This window comes from Danio rerio, chromosome 22 (assembly GCF_052040795.2).
Source record: "Danio rerio strain M-AB ecotype USA chromosome 22, GRCz13ab, whole genome shotgun sequence".
Classification (NCBI taxonomy): Eukaryota; Metazoa; Chordata; class Actinopteri; order Cypriniformes; family Danionidae; genus Danio; species Danio rerio.
This window is the reverse complement of record NC_141042.1, coordinates 33,820,266-33,835,663: the sequence shown is the minus strand read 5'-3', so window position 1 is coordinate 33,835,663 and position 15,398 is coordinate 33,820,266. Positions and strand designations below refer to the sequence as shown.

The 15,398-nt window shown below is 38.8% G+C and overlaps 1 protein-coding gene and 1 long non-coding RNA gene across 2 annotated transcripts; one reads left to right on the top strand and one right to left on the bottom strand.

Annotated features, from left to right (window-relative positions):
• Positions 1-34: 34 nt before the first annotated feature.
• On the top strand, positions 35-15,394 carry cand2 (cullin-associated and neddylation-dissociated 2 (putative)). The gene is given in 15 exon segments (NM_001110518.1): positions 35-102; positions 3,810-3,953; positions 4,031-4,185; positions 4,260-4,383; positions 4,454-4,710; positions 7,511-7,616; positions 8,747-8,892; positions 9,945-10,231; positions 10,312-10,453; positions 11,199-12,701; positions 13,008-13,103; positions 13,202-13,371; positions 14,466-14,630; positions 14,711-14,818; positions 15,170-15,394. Coding segments are annotated over 15 exon segments (3,696 nt in total).
• LOC147838595 (uncharacterized) lies at positions 2,995-8,412 on the bottom strand. Its single transcript, XR_015522289.1, has 3 exons — positions 7,154-8,412; positions 3,422-5,760; positions 2,995-3,374 (listed from the first exon to the last, which is right to left on the bottom strand). It is a non-coding gene; the product is annotated as an uncharacterized LOC147838595 (long non-coding RNA).
• Positions 15,395-15,398: the final 4 nt, after the last annotated feature.

Below are 15,398 nucleotides of genomic sequence, written 5' to 3'. Positions count from 1 at the left end.
TCGTCCATTAAGTGCTGTATTTTTAACGGTCAAGATGTCGAACGTTACTTTTTATATTTCCAATCTGTTGGAAAAAATGACATCCACTGACAAAGACTTTAGGTAAGAGTATTTTACAGACGCATGTTTCAGACTCATGACTAATGTTTACAGAAATAGGCCAATGACAAAGCTGTTACCGGGAGTTTTATGTAAAACTTGATTTAAAAAAAAAAGATTTAACTTACACAAAACTTTAAAACTCTTTGAAAAAAGTGAAGTGGAATAAACAGGGACTAGCCTACTTGTTTTGTTACTGTAAAACTAGATATTGTTGACATGCTATAAATAATCTGGCTTGCATGAAGTGTGCACTGTTATATTACTTTTTTATTTTACTGTTGACGACTAAACAGAATCTCAAGTATTTAAATGTAAGAATTTGTCTTTTTTTTCGTACAAACACACACAAAACAAGATTTAATATAAACCATGATTAATTTTTATAAGAAATTAAAGGTGTAGCAATCATTTTTGTGTGTGCGTGTGTGTGTGTGTGTGTGTGTGTGTGTGTGTGTGTGTGTGTGTGTGTGTGTGAGTGTGAGTGTGTGTGTATCCTGTCACCACACACAATTACCCACTGAAAAAAGTATTGTCTATCCGATTTGTAGGAACAACAAATAATAACTTGACTTCTAGTTGTCTATTTAGTACCAGAAGTGGCTTATATGAAAGGAAAATGCCTCTAGATTACGCTTATTTTACCAAAATCAAATATGATCATGCCTTGATTTTTTATTTATTTAATCTGGACAGTAAGGTCTGACTTTTCTCAGCCAAAAGTATTTTACTTAACAGAAATAATGTAAAGTACAGAATATAAAGTCGTAGTGCAGTGGAAAGAAGAATTAATATTGTGCATGACTCCCATGAGCTTCGGAAACTGCATCCATACACCTCTGTAATGACTGTAATAACTTATTAATAAAGTCATCTGAAATGGCAAAGAAAGCGTTCTTGCAGAAATCCCAGAGTTCATCAAGATGCTTTGGATTCATCTTCAATGCCTTCTCCTTCATCTTACCCCAGACATGCTCAATATTGTTTATGTCTAATGACTGGTATGGCCAATCCTGGAGGACCCTGACCTTCTTAGCTTTCAGGAACTTTGATGTGGAGTACATGAAGCAGCGCTGTCCTGCTGAAGAATTTGCCCTCTCCTGTGGTTTGTAATGTAGTGGGCGACACAAATGTCTTGATATCTCCGGCTGTTAATGTTGCCATCCACTCTGCAGATCTCTCGAATGCCCCCATACTGAATGTAACCCCAAACGATGATTTTTCCTTCATCGAAATTGACTGCTTTCTATGAGAATCTTGGGCCCATGTGGGCTCCAATAGGTCTTCTGCAGTATTTGTGATGATTGGGATGCAGTTCAACAGATGATTCAGCCGAAAAAAATCTACCTTCTGCCACTTTTCAAAATGATCAACAAGAAGTCAAGTTATTATGTTTTACACTTACAACTGGGATAGCTGTCAAGACTTTTCCCTGGTTGTGTATACCTCAAATACCATGGTAAGACTTAGACTATAATAAGTGTAGCAAATAAATAAATAAAACATTACCATTGTATGCTTGCAACATTTAAAAAGGAAACCTGCCCTGATCTCCTTAGGTGTCTTTGAAAGCCTAAAGGCAGATTTTTTTTATGTAAAGGTAGGGCTGGGCGATTTGGCCAAAAAAAAAAAAAAAAATCTAGGTTTTTTATAAAGTTTGACCGATTCACGATTTCGATTTTTTTATTTAATTTTTTTATTGTGTTACTAGTTTTCTCAAAAAATGACTCAACAACATGACTGAAGTAACATTCTCTTTAAAAGTAACTTGAAAAACCATCTGGTTAAGGAGCATTGTATTTTTAATGGCCATGTCATACAAAACTCAATCAAGGTGTGAAAAAAATGTAAAACAAATTCACGAGTTAAATAGTGGTGCTGAAGATTTGAATAAGAAATATTTGTGTAAATATTGCAGTTGCAGGAATACAGAGGTATTTTTTGCAAGTTTTGCTGAGCCTGGGAAAGATTGGATGTCAGCTCGGCTTTGACTTTGTCTTCTGATTAAATGACAGGTTGTAAAGCTGCTGCCTTTTTCTTAAAAAGATACAGTGGAAGAAAAGGACTGAACATGGAAACTGTAAAGCCTAATTTAACCCAATCTGTGAAGTTGTGGACGTATAGCAGGAGCAAATACAAGCACCAGATGTTTGTCTAATATAAAATAATATATTTAATCTATTTTTATTTTTTCCCCTTTTAAATACCGATCATTTGATGCGGTTTGCAGCACTCTCTGTATTATGCTGCCTGATCTGTCTGGTTTTCAACTAGGTCCGCTAAATGACGTCATGGGGCCGGGTACTTTCATTTTCACTGCTACAGTCCCTCACCTCTACTCGTGTTCAAACCAAAAGATCAGCGCGGTTTTTCACATGGCAGGCTTTTACGTCCTTCATACATGTTGAGATCGAGTTTGTCGACTTGATGAGGGAATGTCTTGACAATCCACACAGACGTGACTCAGATTAATGCAACAAGTAAAATCCTACATGACTTCACGCTTTAACAGGCAGTCAAGCAGGTCGTACACCTGAAGCGTGCGACACGGCGCGCACATGACAGTTTAAACCATCACACACCAAACGCACACATTCTCATGATATTTAACATGAAACTAATCAGATGGCACTCTGTGGCACGGCTGAAATATGAACTGCTTCGTGAATCGTGGCTGGGCGGCGCCGGTTTGTGTATAGAAATCTGTTTAGAATTCTAAAATCCATGGCGCTGCGTGGTGCTGCGCGGCGCGTCGCCGAGAGGCGCTTCTGGTGTGCTTCCTGCTTCATAGAGTGAACCAAAGCACATTGGTGCCATTATAATGTATATATATATATATATATATATATATATATATATATATATATATATATATATATATTAAAAAAATAAAAATAAACGTAAATTCGAATTAATCGAAAAAATCGGAAAAATCGCCCAGCCCTATGTAAAGGCCTCTGAAGAAAAACAAAAGGCACAGTGGGTAGCACAATCGCCTCACAGCAAGAAAGTTGCTGGTTCAAGCCTCGGCAGTGTCAGTTGGCATTTCTGTGTGGAGTTCTATGTTCACGAAGGTTTCCCCCAGGTGCTCTGGTTTCCCCCACAAGTCCAAAGACATGCGGTATAGGTGATAAGCTAAATTGTTTGTAGTATTTGAGTGTGTATGGATGTTTTCTAGTGATGGGTTACAGCTGGAAGGGCATCCACTGCATAAAACATTTGCTGGATAAGCTGGCAGTTCATTCTGTTGTGGCGACCCCAGATTAATAAAGAGACTAAGCCAAAAAGAAAATGAATGATGAATGAATATTCAATTAATCACCATAATTTTTTTTATAGAAAAAAGACAAGAACTAAAGAAAAAGTTTCATATTTGCTGCTTCAAAAAATTGTATGATTTTGTTAGCATTTACCATAAAAAGGGAATGTGTTTTAGGCCCAATCCTAATTTTACCTCTTAGCTCTTCCATTTATCTTATCCCTCGGTATGTGCGTTCACATCAAAGGATAGGGGGGTCCCAATTCTGTTTGCTTGGAGATGAAGGGGTAAGGCGAATGTCCATCTGGCCCATTAAATGAAGATTTTTCAGGACTACTTTACAAACAAAGGCATATGAGAAATTTCCCATTTCAATCATTTGGCACTGTAGTTACCACATCATGAAGTGAAGTAGTTATGAAATAAATAATGATGAAGATTATGGTTAAAGGTTCATGGCAGCCAATGACCTGATGATGGAGCTCCAAAAGGATTCAATCAAACTGGACGAGGAGAGTGAGAGGAAAGTCGTGACTATGTTGCTCAAACTTCTGGAGGACAAAAACGGAGAAGTGCAGAATCTGGCTGTCAAATGGTACTCTTGAACTCATCCTCTTCCATCATGTCTTTTCCATTATAATTTGTGATAATGATTATTTTTGGTTTATGCAGTCTTGGTCCTTTGGTGGGAAAAGTAAAGGAGTGTCAGGTGGAGACAATGGTGGAGACTCTTTGTTCAAACATGATGTCCAACAAGGAGCAACTGAGGGACATTTCCAGCATGGGCCTGAAAACTGTCATTGCTGAACTGCCACCTTCATCAACAGGTATCACGGTCATTTAATAGAGATATCCAACTTTTTAGTTAATGTTTTCTTACAGTTGTTGTCTTATATTCAAGGTTTGAGCCTTACAGTCAGTGTATGCCGAAAGATCACATCCCAGTTGATTGGAGCAATGGGAATGCAAGATGATGTGTCCATTCAGCTAGAGGCTTTGGATATTCTCTCCGATATGCTCAGCAGGTTGGTCCAAATGTCTTGGACTTGCACGAGAAAAGTTTATTTATGTATCATCCTTATGCTTTTTTGTCAGGTTGAGCACTGCTCTGGTGAGTTTCCATCAGTCCATCCTGACTAGTCTTCTCGCTCAACTTATGAGTTCTCGTATGGCCGTAAGAAAACGCTCCATTATTGCTCTGGGTCACCTGGTGCCCAGCTGTAGTCCTGCTCTGTTCACCCAGCTGACTGAGCACCTCATGGGTGAACTGTCCCGTGGACCCCCAACTGCCAATGTCCGCACTTACATCCAATGCCTGGCCACCATCAGCAGACAAGGAGGACACCGGATTGGTAAGTGCTGATTTTATGTTTCAGCTAGAACTCTGGCTGACAATGTTGAGGTAATGTAGGGATTTGTTGAGCTCTTCCAGTTCTGCACCCCAGATAGTGAAGTTTACCTGCAGTGCTCCAACTAGCTAACTTGCATTACATCAATGGCACTTAGATAACCTTGATTAGTTGGATCAGCTGTGTTTGATTAGGGCTGGAGCAAAACTGTGCAGAGCTCTGGCCCTCCAGGAATCGTGTTTAAAACCTATGATATAGACCCTTTAGTTACTAATATGTACCTTCAAAGGAGACTTATTATTCCCCTTTTTACAAGATGTAAAATAAGGGTGCTTTTACACTTGGTTTATTTGCCTGGATCGTACCCAAGTTCGATAGTCTCCCCCCTGCCACATCCTCAGTTGGTTTGTGTTCACACTGTCTTTTTTCCCTCTGAACCCCGGTACTCTTGCGTCATCGAGCTGCTTTTCGTTTACGGCCGTTGCTAGTTGACGGTCACGAAAGCAAGCGCAAAATTGGAAAGACTTCCGCACATCGCGGTCATTCTGCTTTAACTGAAGCTTTTGGTTTCGGACATGTAGATAGCGACTCGCGTCCATCTGCCGCAAACTTATTCTAAACATTCAGAACATCACACAGTGTCTGCAGAAGCTGTTTTTTGGAGGAGACAAGCAGACATCACCGTGTATCACTGCGTTTGCCCTGGCTCAGTCCCGCGCGTCACCTGGGTACGAAACTTGACACACACAAACACGAACGAATGTTATGAAAATGATAGTTTGTTGTACAGTTGACTTCCGTGATTTGGTACGATTGCATTCACATCAGAAGATAACCAGATTACCAGAGTTCGCATGAATCGTACCCCAGACCACCTCTTTCAGGCGGACTTGGGTACGGTTCACGGGTGCGCACCCAAGTTCAGAAGACACGTTCACACTAGCTAAACGTACCGTACTATGACGTCAAACGAACCCGGGTGTGGACCAAAAGTGCTAGTGTGAAAGCCTCCTTAGTCTCTGATGTCTCTAGAGTGTAAATGGGAAGTTTCAGCTCAAAATACCCCCCAAATAATGTTTGGTAACTCTTTGAAACTGCCTCTTTTAGGCTTTGTTAGATCCTAGTTGTGTCATTTTGGTGACTGTCACTTTAAATTCAAATAAGATTTTGCTCCCAGCCCTCTTTTCAAAAGTGGGCAGAGCTACAAATGCCTGTGTGTCAGCATATTGGCAGATTCAAAAATCAGACTAATGTCCTATGCTAATGAGGGAGAGATTATCACTAATGGGCGGGGCTTTCCCCCTCTGATGACATATACTAAGAGAGAATGTCAATCAAAGTGTTTCTGCAGACTGTAAAAGTGTTTATGAATTCTGTTAAAAAAATAAAATTGATATTTTTTTACTATTAGAAGCTGGTTAAATTCACAGATTGTTGCCACATCTGTGTTTAAACCCCTCATAAAAGATCAAACCCCTTTTAAGCTACCAATATTGATATTTAATGTAATATTGAGTAACTTTAGGGTGCAGGCATGCACCCATTAGATACAAATGTGTACCTTTTGAAAAGGTACCACCAAAGCAACAGCACTGTATTTTTACAGTGAACTTGGACGGTTCCCAAGATTCAAACAAGTATTTCTGAAGCAGTCTCACTAATGAGGCTGATAAACTCTAGCATCAATCACTAGTTCACTTTTTTTCCAGGGAAGTGATATTTACACCTCCTACTAGCTGACCCCTAATACATTCACCCAGTGCTTAATTAGAGACAGTTCTTGCTGGATCCTGCTCCGGGAAATGTCAGATATTCGTGTTTTGCATTCTGGTATTTATTCGAACTGATCCGGCATTAAATTTTGCGTGGTGAATACCTGCATGTGTGTGTGTGAGCGAGAGAAAATGTGAATGAGTCACTTTAGACTTAAAGGTAATCACTTTTGACTTTCGAGCGTTCTTACATTTACAATTACTCTCATTGGTTGGTGATTATTGTTTTGTGAGCAGTGAAAATAATGGCATAGTGACCTACATAAATAATTATTGTATTTTTAAAATGCCAGAGGCAGTCAAGCATATATTATTTTTTTAAACCACAAGTAAATCTGATTATGAACCTGATCAAAAGAGATGTTAAGAAGATGAAACTGCGCCCCTGGATCAGGATAGCGGGAGACAGAAGCAAAATGATCTCAAGTCAATCAGAAAACATGACGAAAGGTAACTGTGGGATTTTCTTGAAGATTAGACAGAGTGAGTCATTTTCGCTTGGCACATAATAGTGAAGTGAACTGAATGTCAGCGGTGTTAGTAAACTGAACAGTGATGTTTCATACAATTTATGTTTGTAGCTACATGTTTATTTTTTTATTCATAATTGATTCATACCATTATATTACACAAAATAATTAAAGACCGTTAAGAAATTTGATAATTTTTTTCACCATAACGGATTAGTAACGCCATGTTCCTGAAAAACTGAAAGTGTGTGGTGGACGTCAATCACGGTAACTTTTTTTTTTTCCTTTCCTTTAATTTATTTTTTTGTTCTGGAAATTATCCATTTACAAATTAAGCACTGCATTCACCCCATCCTAAATCTGGGTCATGGCACCATTGAAACTGCTCAAGTGTTACTTGCCCTGGTTCAAACCAAATTTGAACCTATGATTGAGGTTTATTCATACAATTCCTACTAGCTGGCAAAATCAACAATGTAATGCAAATAAGTTAAAATTTATTTTGGAGATTTATAATATTATGCTTTGGAAAGTGTATTAATAGTGTTTGATGGTCTGAAGGTGAACACCTGGAGAAGATTGTGCCCATGGTGGTGAAGTTTTGTAATGTGGAGGATGATGAGCTACGCGAGTTCTGCTTTCAAGCGTTTGAAGCTTTTGTTAGCAGGTACAACTATTTCTATATTACTTGACCTAAAACATTTCTACATTTTAAACATCACACTATGCTTTATAATATTAATGTTTTTTTTATGTGTTTTCAGTTGTAATTACTTTTTTACACCGTTTTAGTTTACATTTACATTTTATACATATATTTTTGTTTATTATTTAGATCACAGGTGTCAAACTCAGTTCCAAAAGGGCCGCAGTTCTGCACAGTTTAGTTCCAACCCTAATTAAACACACCTGATCAAACTAATTGAGTCCTTCAGGCTCGTTTGAAACCTACAGGTAAGTGTGTTGGAGCAGGGTTGGAACTAAACTGTGCAGGGCTTCGGCCCTCCAGGAATTGAGTTTGACACCCCTGATCTAGATTGAAAATATCTTTTAGCATATTTCACAATTTTGCTCATTTATATATAGCATTATTAGTTTTATATAGCTCTATGCAATACGATATACAGTAGTGAACATAAGAAGTTTTTGGACAACTTTGATGAAATGTTTGACTACTGTATATCGTATGGACAAAACAAAAAGGTTTATTGTTTCATAGTATGCTTTGTTTAATTTGAGATGTCACAAAATATTTTTTCATAATTTATATGAGTGCAGAATTACACGCCATTACACTCTGAAATGTAAAATGGAACTCTGGTACTATGGCTTAGTCTTTATAATTATTTTATTATGTTATGTTTTGTTAAACGTGTTATACCAGTAAAACTTTGTAGAGGTATTTAATTATCAAACTTAATTGTGAACAATAATTACAGAATATGGGTTTTATTTCACTATGCAAATAAAGAAAGGAAAAGGCTTTGAAGGAAAAAATGACTTTAATAAATAAATAAAACAGCATTTAAAACATAATCAGTTATCAGTATTTCATTGATTCTCCTCTGCATTTCTCATTAAGCAAGTTTTCATGTATTATCACTAGATGGTAAGAAATTTGTAGCACATAAATGATAGCGTTACATTCTCCAAGCGCAGCTACACAGTGTAAAACCAATATTTGATAAAGGACAAAGACATCAATTTATCTAAACTTGACATCACTTTTGGCCACTACTGTATGTCACAAATTGTGAAATAAATATATTAGTTTCATGTTTTCATTTTTTCTGACAGATGTTCAAAGGAAATGTCCCCTCACATCCCAACAATTATCAAGCTGTGTTTAAAGTACATCTCCTACGACCCCAATTACAACTATGATGCTGACGATGATGAGGATGACAGTATGGACATTGAGGATAGAGAGGATGAAGATCAGGGTGATAAATCTGACTATCATTTTACGATGCTACAGTTTAACATTCATTACCAATTATTGCCAATGGTACATATAAAGGCCGCTACACACCAAGCTGACACCAAACATCTAGAGCACAGGTGTCAAACTCAGTTCCAAAAGGGCCGCAGCTCTGCACAGTTTAGTTCCAACCTTAATTAAACACACCTGATCAAACTAATTGAGTCCTTCAGGCTTGTTTGAAACCTACAGGTAAATGTGTTGGAGCAGGGTTGGAACTAAACTGTGCAGGGCTTCGGCCCTCCAGGGATCGAGTTTGACACCCCTGATCTAGAGCCAACGAAACCCAACTGTTTTCTGTTTTCAGTTTATGTTTTCTTGTTTAGATCGGCAAACTCGGAATATCCGACTTAAGCTTGCAAATCGTAAACAAAGTAGCATTCAGTTCTATTATCACAGTAATTGTCATTGGCCATTGAGGAATTTGCTCCTGAAAATACATCTGATAATCTAATAATCCATATAATTTGCAAATATTTGAGAAATGTTTCAAAATTATAGTCTTTTTGTGTTTCTTCTTGACTTGAATTGTTAACTTGCTACTTCACTGTCACACTCGCTCTCTGATTCGTTGCTGAATAACCAGTTAGAGCACTCTCTTAACAGACAACAGCCCAATGCCAATTCGACATGTTTAATCAGGACGAAAGGTGGAACAAACCAAACAAGGGTCACAAACCCTGTTCCCAGAGAGCTACCTTCCTGCTCATTTCAGTTGCAACCCTGACCAAGCACAAGTGCTGCTTCCGGTTCTAATAATTGGTTCTGGTGTGTTTGATCAAACTTCGAGCTGATTTCTGCAGAAAGGTAGCTCTCCAGGAGCAGGATTGGTGACCTCTGCATCAAACCAACTAGCCAGACTGACTCGGACTCATGGTCCAACAAAGTCATGGCCAACTGATGGCTTGGTGTGTCCTGGCCTTAAAATCAGTTTTTTCTATAGCTATGAGAAAACGCAGATGGCAGTGTAGCTCTCAGCATGTTTTTCACAGTCAACACCCTTTTAACCTATAGAGTCTGACGATGAATACAGTGACGATGATGACATGAGCTGGAAGGTGCGGCGTTCCTCTGTAAAATGCTTGGAGGCGATAATCAGCAGCCGAAGGGATCTGCTGGTGGAGCTCTATGGATCCGTAGGCCCGACATTGGTGTCCCGCTTCAAAGAACGTGAGGAGAATGTTAAGACAGACATTTTCTCAGCATTTGTGGCCTTGCTCAGACAGACCAGACATCCTCACGGTCCCACTTTGGACGCAGAGTCTAAAGAGGAGCCAGCGGTCACTCTTTTAAAGAAGCAGGTACTCCTGCTTTGTGGATATTACCAAACCTACCTGAAGCATCTTGTGCATATATTCTAAAAACAGTTCTGCTTTTACAGGTACCGACAATAGTAAAAGCCTTACACCGACAGCTAAAGGAGAAAAGCATGAGATGTAGGCAAGGCTGTTTTAGTCTTCTGACAGAGATGGCCAACGTATTGCCCGGTGAACTAGGAGAGCACATACCAGCCCTGATTCCAGGTCAGGCTAAACAACATTTAGTATAAAATGCTATACTAACAACCGAGATACACAAGAAGCGGGTGAAGCAGTGGTTAGTGCTGTCGCCTCACAGCAACAAGGTCGCTGAGTCGCTGCAAACCTCGGCTCAGTTGGCGTTTCTGTGTGGAGTTTGCATGTTCTCCCTGCATTTGCGTGGGTTTCCTCCGGGTGCTCCGGTTTCCCCCACAGTCCAAAGACATGCGGTACAGGTGAATTGGGTAGGCTAAATTGTCCGTAGTGTGTGTGTGTGTGTGTGTGGATGTTTCCCAGAGATGGGTTGCAGCTGGAAGGGCATCCGCTGTGGCGACCCCAGATTAATAAAGGGACCAAGCCGACAAGAAAATTAATGAATGAATAAACAAGAAGCAAGTCGTGTGTCATGGTAAAACCCTATAGAACCCATTATAAATGGTGATACTATTTATACTGGGCAAGAATGATGAGTAACCTATATGACCCTATTTTACTCACAAGTTTTATTTAATTTGGAGTAAAAGGATGGCAGTGGTAAACTGTTAGCAAACATCCCAATTCTGTCCACCATCCTGAGAGTAATTTATGACAAAGAGTTTGGATTAATAAATTAATTCCTGATACTTTATAACCAGGTACGTGAAAGTCTATCAAGCTGCCTTTGGACCTTTTGTGTGCTTTTTTTATCCAGTTTTGTGGCACATTGATTGTTTGAATACATACATTCATATCAGGCTTTATCTTTCCTTAGGTATTATCTACTCCTTGACAGACAAGTCATCCTCCTCAAATATGAAGATTGATGCCCTTTCTTTCCTCAATGTCCTCTTGAGTAGCCACAACCCAGAAGTCTTCCACCCACACATTAGTGTCATCTTAACACCAGTGATTCAATGTGTTGAAGATCCATTTTACAAAATCACATCCGAGGCTCTTCAAGTCACCCAGCAGATTGTGAAACTAATACGGCCACTGGAGAAGCCTGTCTCTTTTGATGCTAAGCCTTACGTGAAGAACATATTTGCTTGTACCTCAAAGAGGTTGAAGGCAGCTGACATTGACCAAGAGGTGAAAGAGCGGGCCATTTTCTGCATGGGCCACATCTTGAGTCATCTGGGCGACCACCTTGGTGCTGACTTACAGCCTACCTTGCAGATATTTCTGGAAAGGCTTAAAAATGAAATCACCAGGCTTATCGCAGTAAAGACCTTGACTCTTGTAGCTTCCTCGCAACTTAAAATTGACCTGAGACCCATTTTGACAGAGGGGATTCCAGTGCTTGGGTCCTTCTTGCGGAAAAACCAGCGAGTCCTCAAATTGAATACAATAACAGTCCTAAACGTGATAGTCACAAACTACAGCGACAGCTTTAAGCCCCCATTGATAGAGTCCATACTGAGTGAGGTGCCTGCTTTGATTCAGGAGAATGATATGCATATCTCACAGGTAGCCATAAACCTGATCACCTGTATGGCCAAAGTTTGCCCCTCCTCTCTGAGCAAGATTGGGGGTACAATCTTACCTGAAGTGCTTAACTTAGTCCATTCTCCACTGCTACAAGGAGGTGCTCTTAATTCAATCCTACAATTCTTCCAGGTTCTTGTAGCAACAAAGGCTAACAACATGGGATACAGTGATCTTCTGAAAGCTTTGAGGGGGCCTTTTTATGATTCAAAGTCGGCTGACTCCTTGTCTGTGCATAAACAGTCCTACTACTCGGTGGCCAAATGTGTAGCAGCGTTGTCTTCGGTCTGTCCTAAAGAAGCTTCTGGATTGGTCTCTAACTTAATCCAGGATGTCAAAAACCCCAAATCATCAGAGCCTGTGAGGATCCTTTCATTGCTTTGTCTTGGGGAAATCGGACGTTTTATGAACTTTGAAGGGCAGAAGGAGTTGAAGGGAGTCATAATGGAAGCATTCGGTTCTCCTAGTGAAGAAGTCAAGTCTGCAGCATCTTTCGCCCTGGGAAATATTTGTGTTGGAAACTTAGGGGAATATCTTCCGTTTATGCTCAAAGAGATAGGCAGCCAGCAGAAGAGACAGTACCTGCTTCTGCACTCCCTCAAGGAGATGATCAGCGCTCTGTCAGCCGAAAGTCTCAAACCTCATGTGGAAAACATCTGGGCTCTGCTGTTCAAGCACTGTGAATGTGCAGAGGAGGGTACTCGCAATATTGTAGCCGAATGTCTGGGAAAACTCACATTGGTCAGCCCATCTGAACTTCTGCCAAGGCTAAAGAAACAACTGTCCTCAGGTGAGTTACCCTGACTTCACACCATAGGTCTTTTAGAGGGTCTTCTGCTGATTTAATCTCTAAAATCTAATCAAACCCACCTGAACCAGCTAAGAAAAATCTCCAGGATGACTTGAACAATCATATTTGTAGCTGTGTTAAAGCAGGTTGAAATAATTTTACGGACAGTAGGTGTCTAGCTGTGTTGCTCAGTAGAAAACAGAATAGTTTTACACCTGTAGTGGTTTTTAAAATCCAATTTTTATATGCATATTCGGGCAGCACAAATCTAAACTAAAGCCAGGTAAATATTTGCTTTTTTTTCAGGGTCCCCTCTTTCACGCAGTACTGTTGTAACTGCAGTAAAGTTCACCATTTTAGACCACCCTATGCCTATTGACTCACTCCTCAAAGGATGCATTGGTAATTAGGCTTTATTTGACTCAATATGCTCCTCTGTGTGTTTCTTAAGATAATACATTGCTTTGAATTAATGACCTACTTTGTAATTCTGCTCTTAGGTGATTTCCTGAAAACACTCCAGGATCCTGACCTCAATGTTCGGCGAGTGGCTTTAGTTATGTTGAATTCTGCTGCCCACAATAAACCTTCCCTAATTCGTGGACTTTTGACATCACTCCTTCCACATCTATACAATGAGACGCAGATCAGGAAAGACCTCGTTCGAGAGGTACAATTTATGAACGTTAGGGTGGCATTTACACTGAAAACTTTTATGCAAACAAACTTTTACACACCATGGGTTTAGGGGCCTTAAAACACAAAATTTTAAAAACACTTGACTTTCTCAACTTTCAAAAAAAAAATGCTTTTGTAAATGTAATGCATTTGATATTACATATATGGTCTATAGATAGATACTTGGGAAGCAAAATAACAATGGTGGACCTTATGTCCATAGGCATATAGTGTTTCTATACAAAGTGACATGCCCAACAGCATTTTGTTGTTGTTGCTTTTGGTGTATACACTTGGAAACCACATTAACAGAGATAATTTTGTATATTTTTAGCACATACCCTCCAAAACATGAAGGGTGAAACAAAGGGTGTGTAAAAATCATTAATATCTAAACATATACAGTTGAAGTCAGAATTATTAGCCCCCCTTAAATTATTAGACTGCTTGTTTATTTTTTCCCCATTTTCTGTTTAACAGAAGGAAGATTTTTTCAACACATTTCTAATCATAATAGTTTTAATAACTTATCTCTAATAATGGATTTATTTTCTCTTTACCATGATGACAGTAAATAATATTTTACTAGATATTTTATAGACACTTCTATACAGCTTAAAGTGTCATTTAAAGGCTTAACTAGGTTAATTAGGCTAACTAGGCAGGTTAGGGTAATCAGGCAATTTATTGTATAACAATGGTTTGTTCTATAGGTTATCAAGAAAAAATATAGCTTAAAGGGGCTAATAATTTTGTCCCTAAAATGGTGTTTAAAAAATTAATAACTGCTTTTATTCTAGCGGAAATAAAACAAATAAGACTTTTTCCAGACGACAAAATATTATCAGACATACTGTGAAAATTTCCTTGCTCTGTTAAACACACTATTTGGAAAATATTTTAAAAAAAGAAGAAAAAATTAGAAGGGGGCTAATAATTTTGACTTCAACTGTATAATATATATATATATATATATATATATATATATATATATATATATATATATATATATATATATATATATATATATTGTGAAACTAACTAGAATGTTGTACATAAATCTATGCATTTGAAATCATGTCTCAGGTTGAGATGGGTCCCTTCAAGCACACAGTAGATGATGGGTTGGACGTCCGTAAAGCGGCGTTTGAATGCATGTACACTCTGCTGGACAGCTGCCTGGACTGTTTGGACATCTTTGAATTTCTGAACCATGTTGAGGAAGGCCTGAAAGACCACTACGATATTAAAGTGTGTTTTCTTTATGAAAGTGCTTTATGCTAACTTTGTCCAATACATTACAAAATAACTTAGAACTTGTTTTGTTTTAGATGCTGACCTTCATTATGCTCGCAAGACTTTCGAAATTGTGTCCAACAGCTGTCGTACAAAGGCTGGAAAGATTAGTGGAGCCACTAAAAGCTACTTGCACTTCAAAGGTAAAACTTAAAGGGATTGCTTAGCCAAAAATGATAATTCAGTCATTATTTACTTACCCTTCACTTCTTCAAACATCGAGTTTCTTCAGCTGAACACGAAAGAATTTTTGAAAAATGCTAGTTGCTAAAATTCTTTGACTTCCATAGTATTTTATTTTCCAGCAACCTTCAAACTATATTTATTTTGTGTTCAGCAGAAGAAAGAAACTTGGAAAGGTTTAAACTTTAAACCAACTAGGAGAACGGGGTCATTTTCATTTTTGGCTTTTAACTTGAAAGCAGTTTTGTATCTTTAAAGATGTAACATTGTCTTTTCTTAGTAAACAACAACCTACTTTTTGTAATACAAAGGTAAAGGCCGGTTCAGTGAAGCAAGAATTTGAGAAGCAGGAAGAATTGAGGAGATCTGCCATGCGTGCTGTCGCCGCTCTGCTGTCCATCAGTGAAGTGGAAAAAAGCCCTGCCATGGCAGACTTCGCCAATCAGATCAGAAGCAATGCAGAGATGGCCACTATCTTCGAGAGCCTTCAAGGAGACCCCTTAGCAGGGTCTGTGGAATCAATGGACACCAGTTAGGATC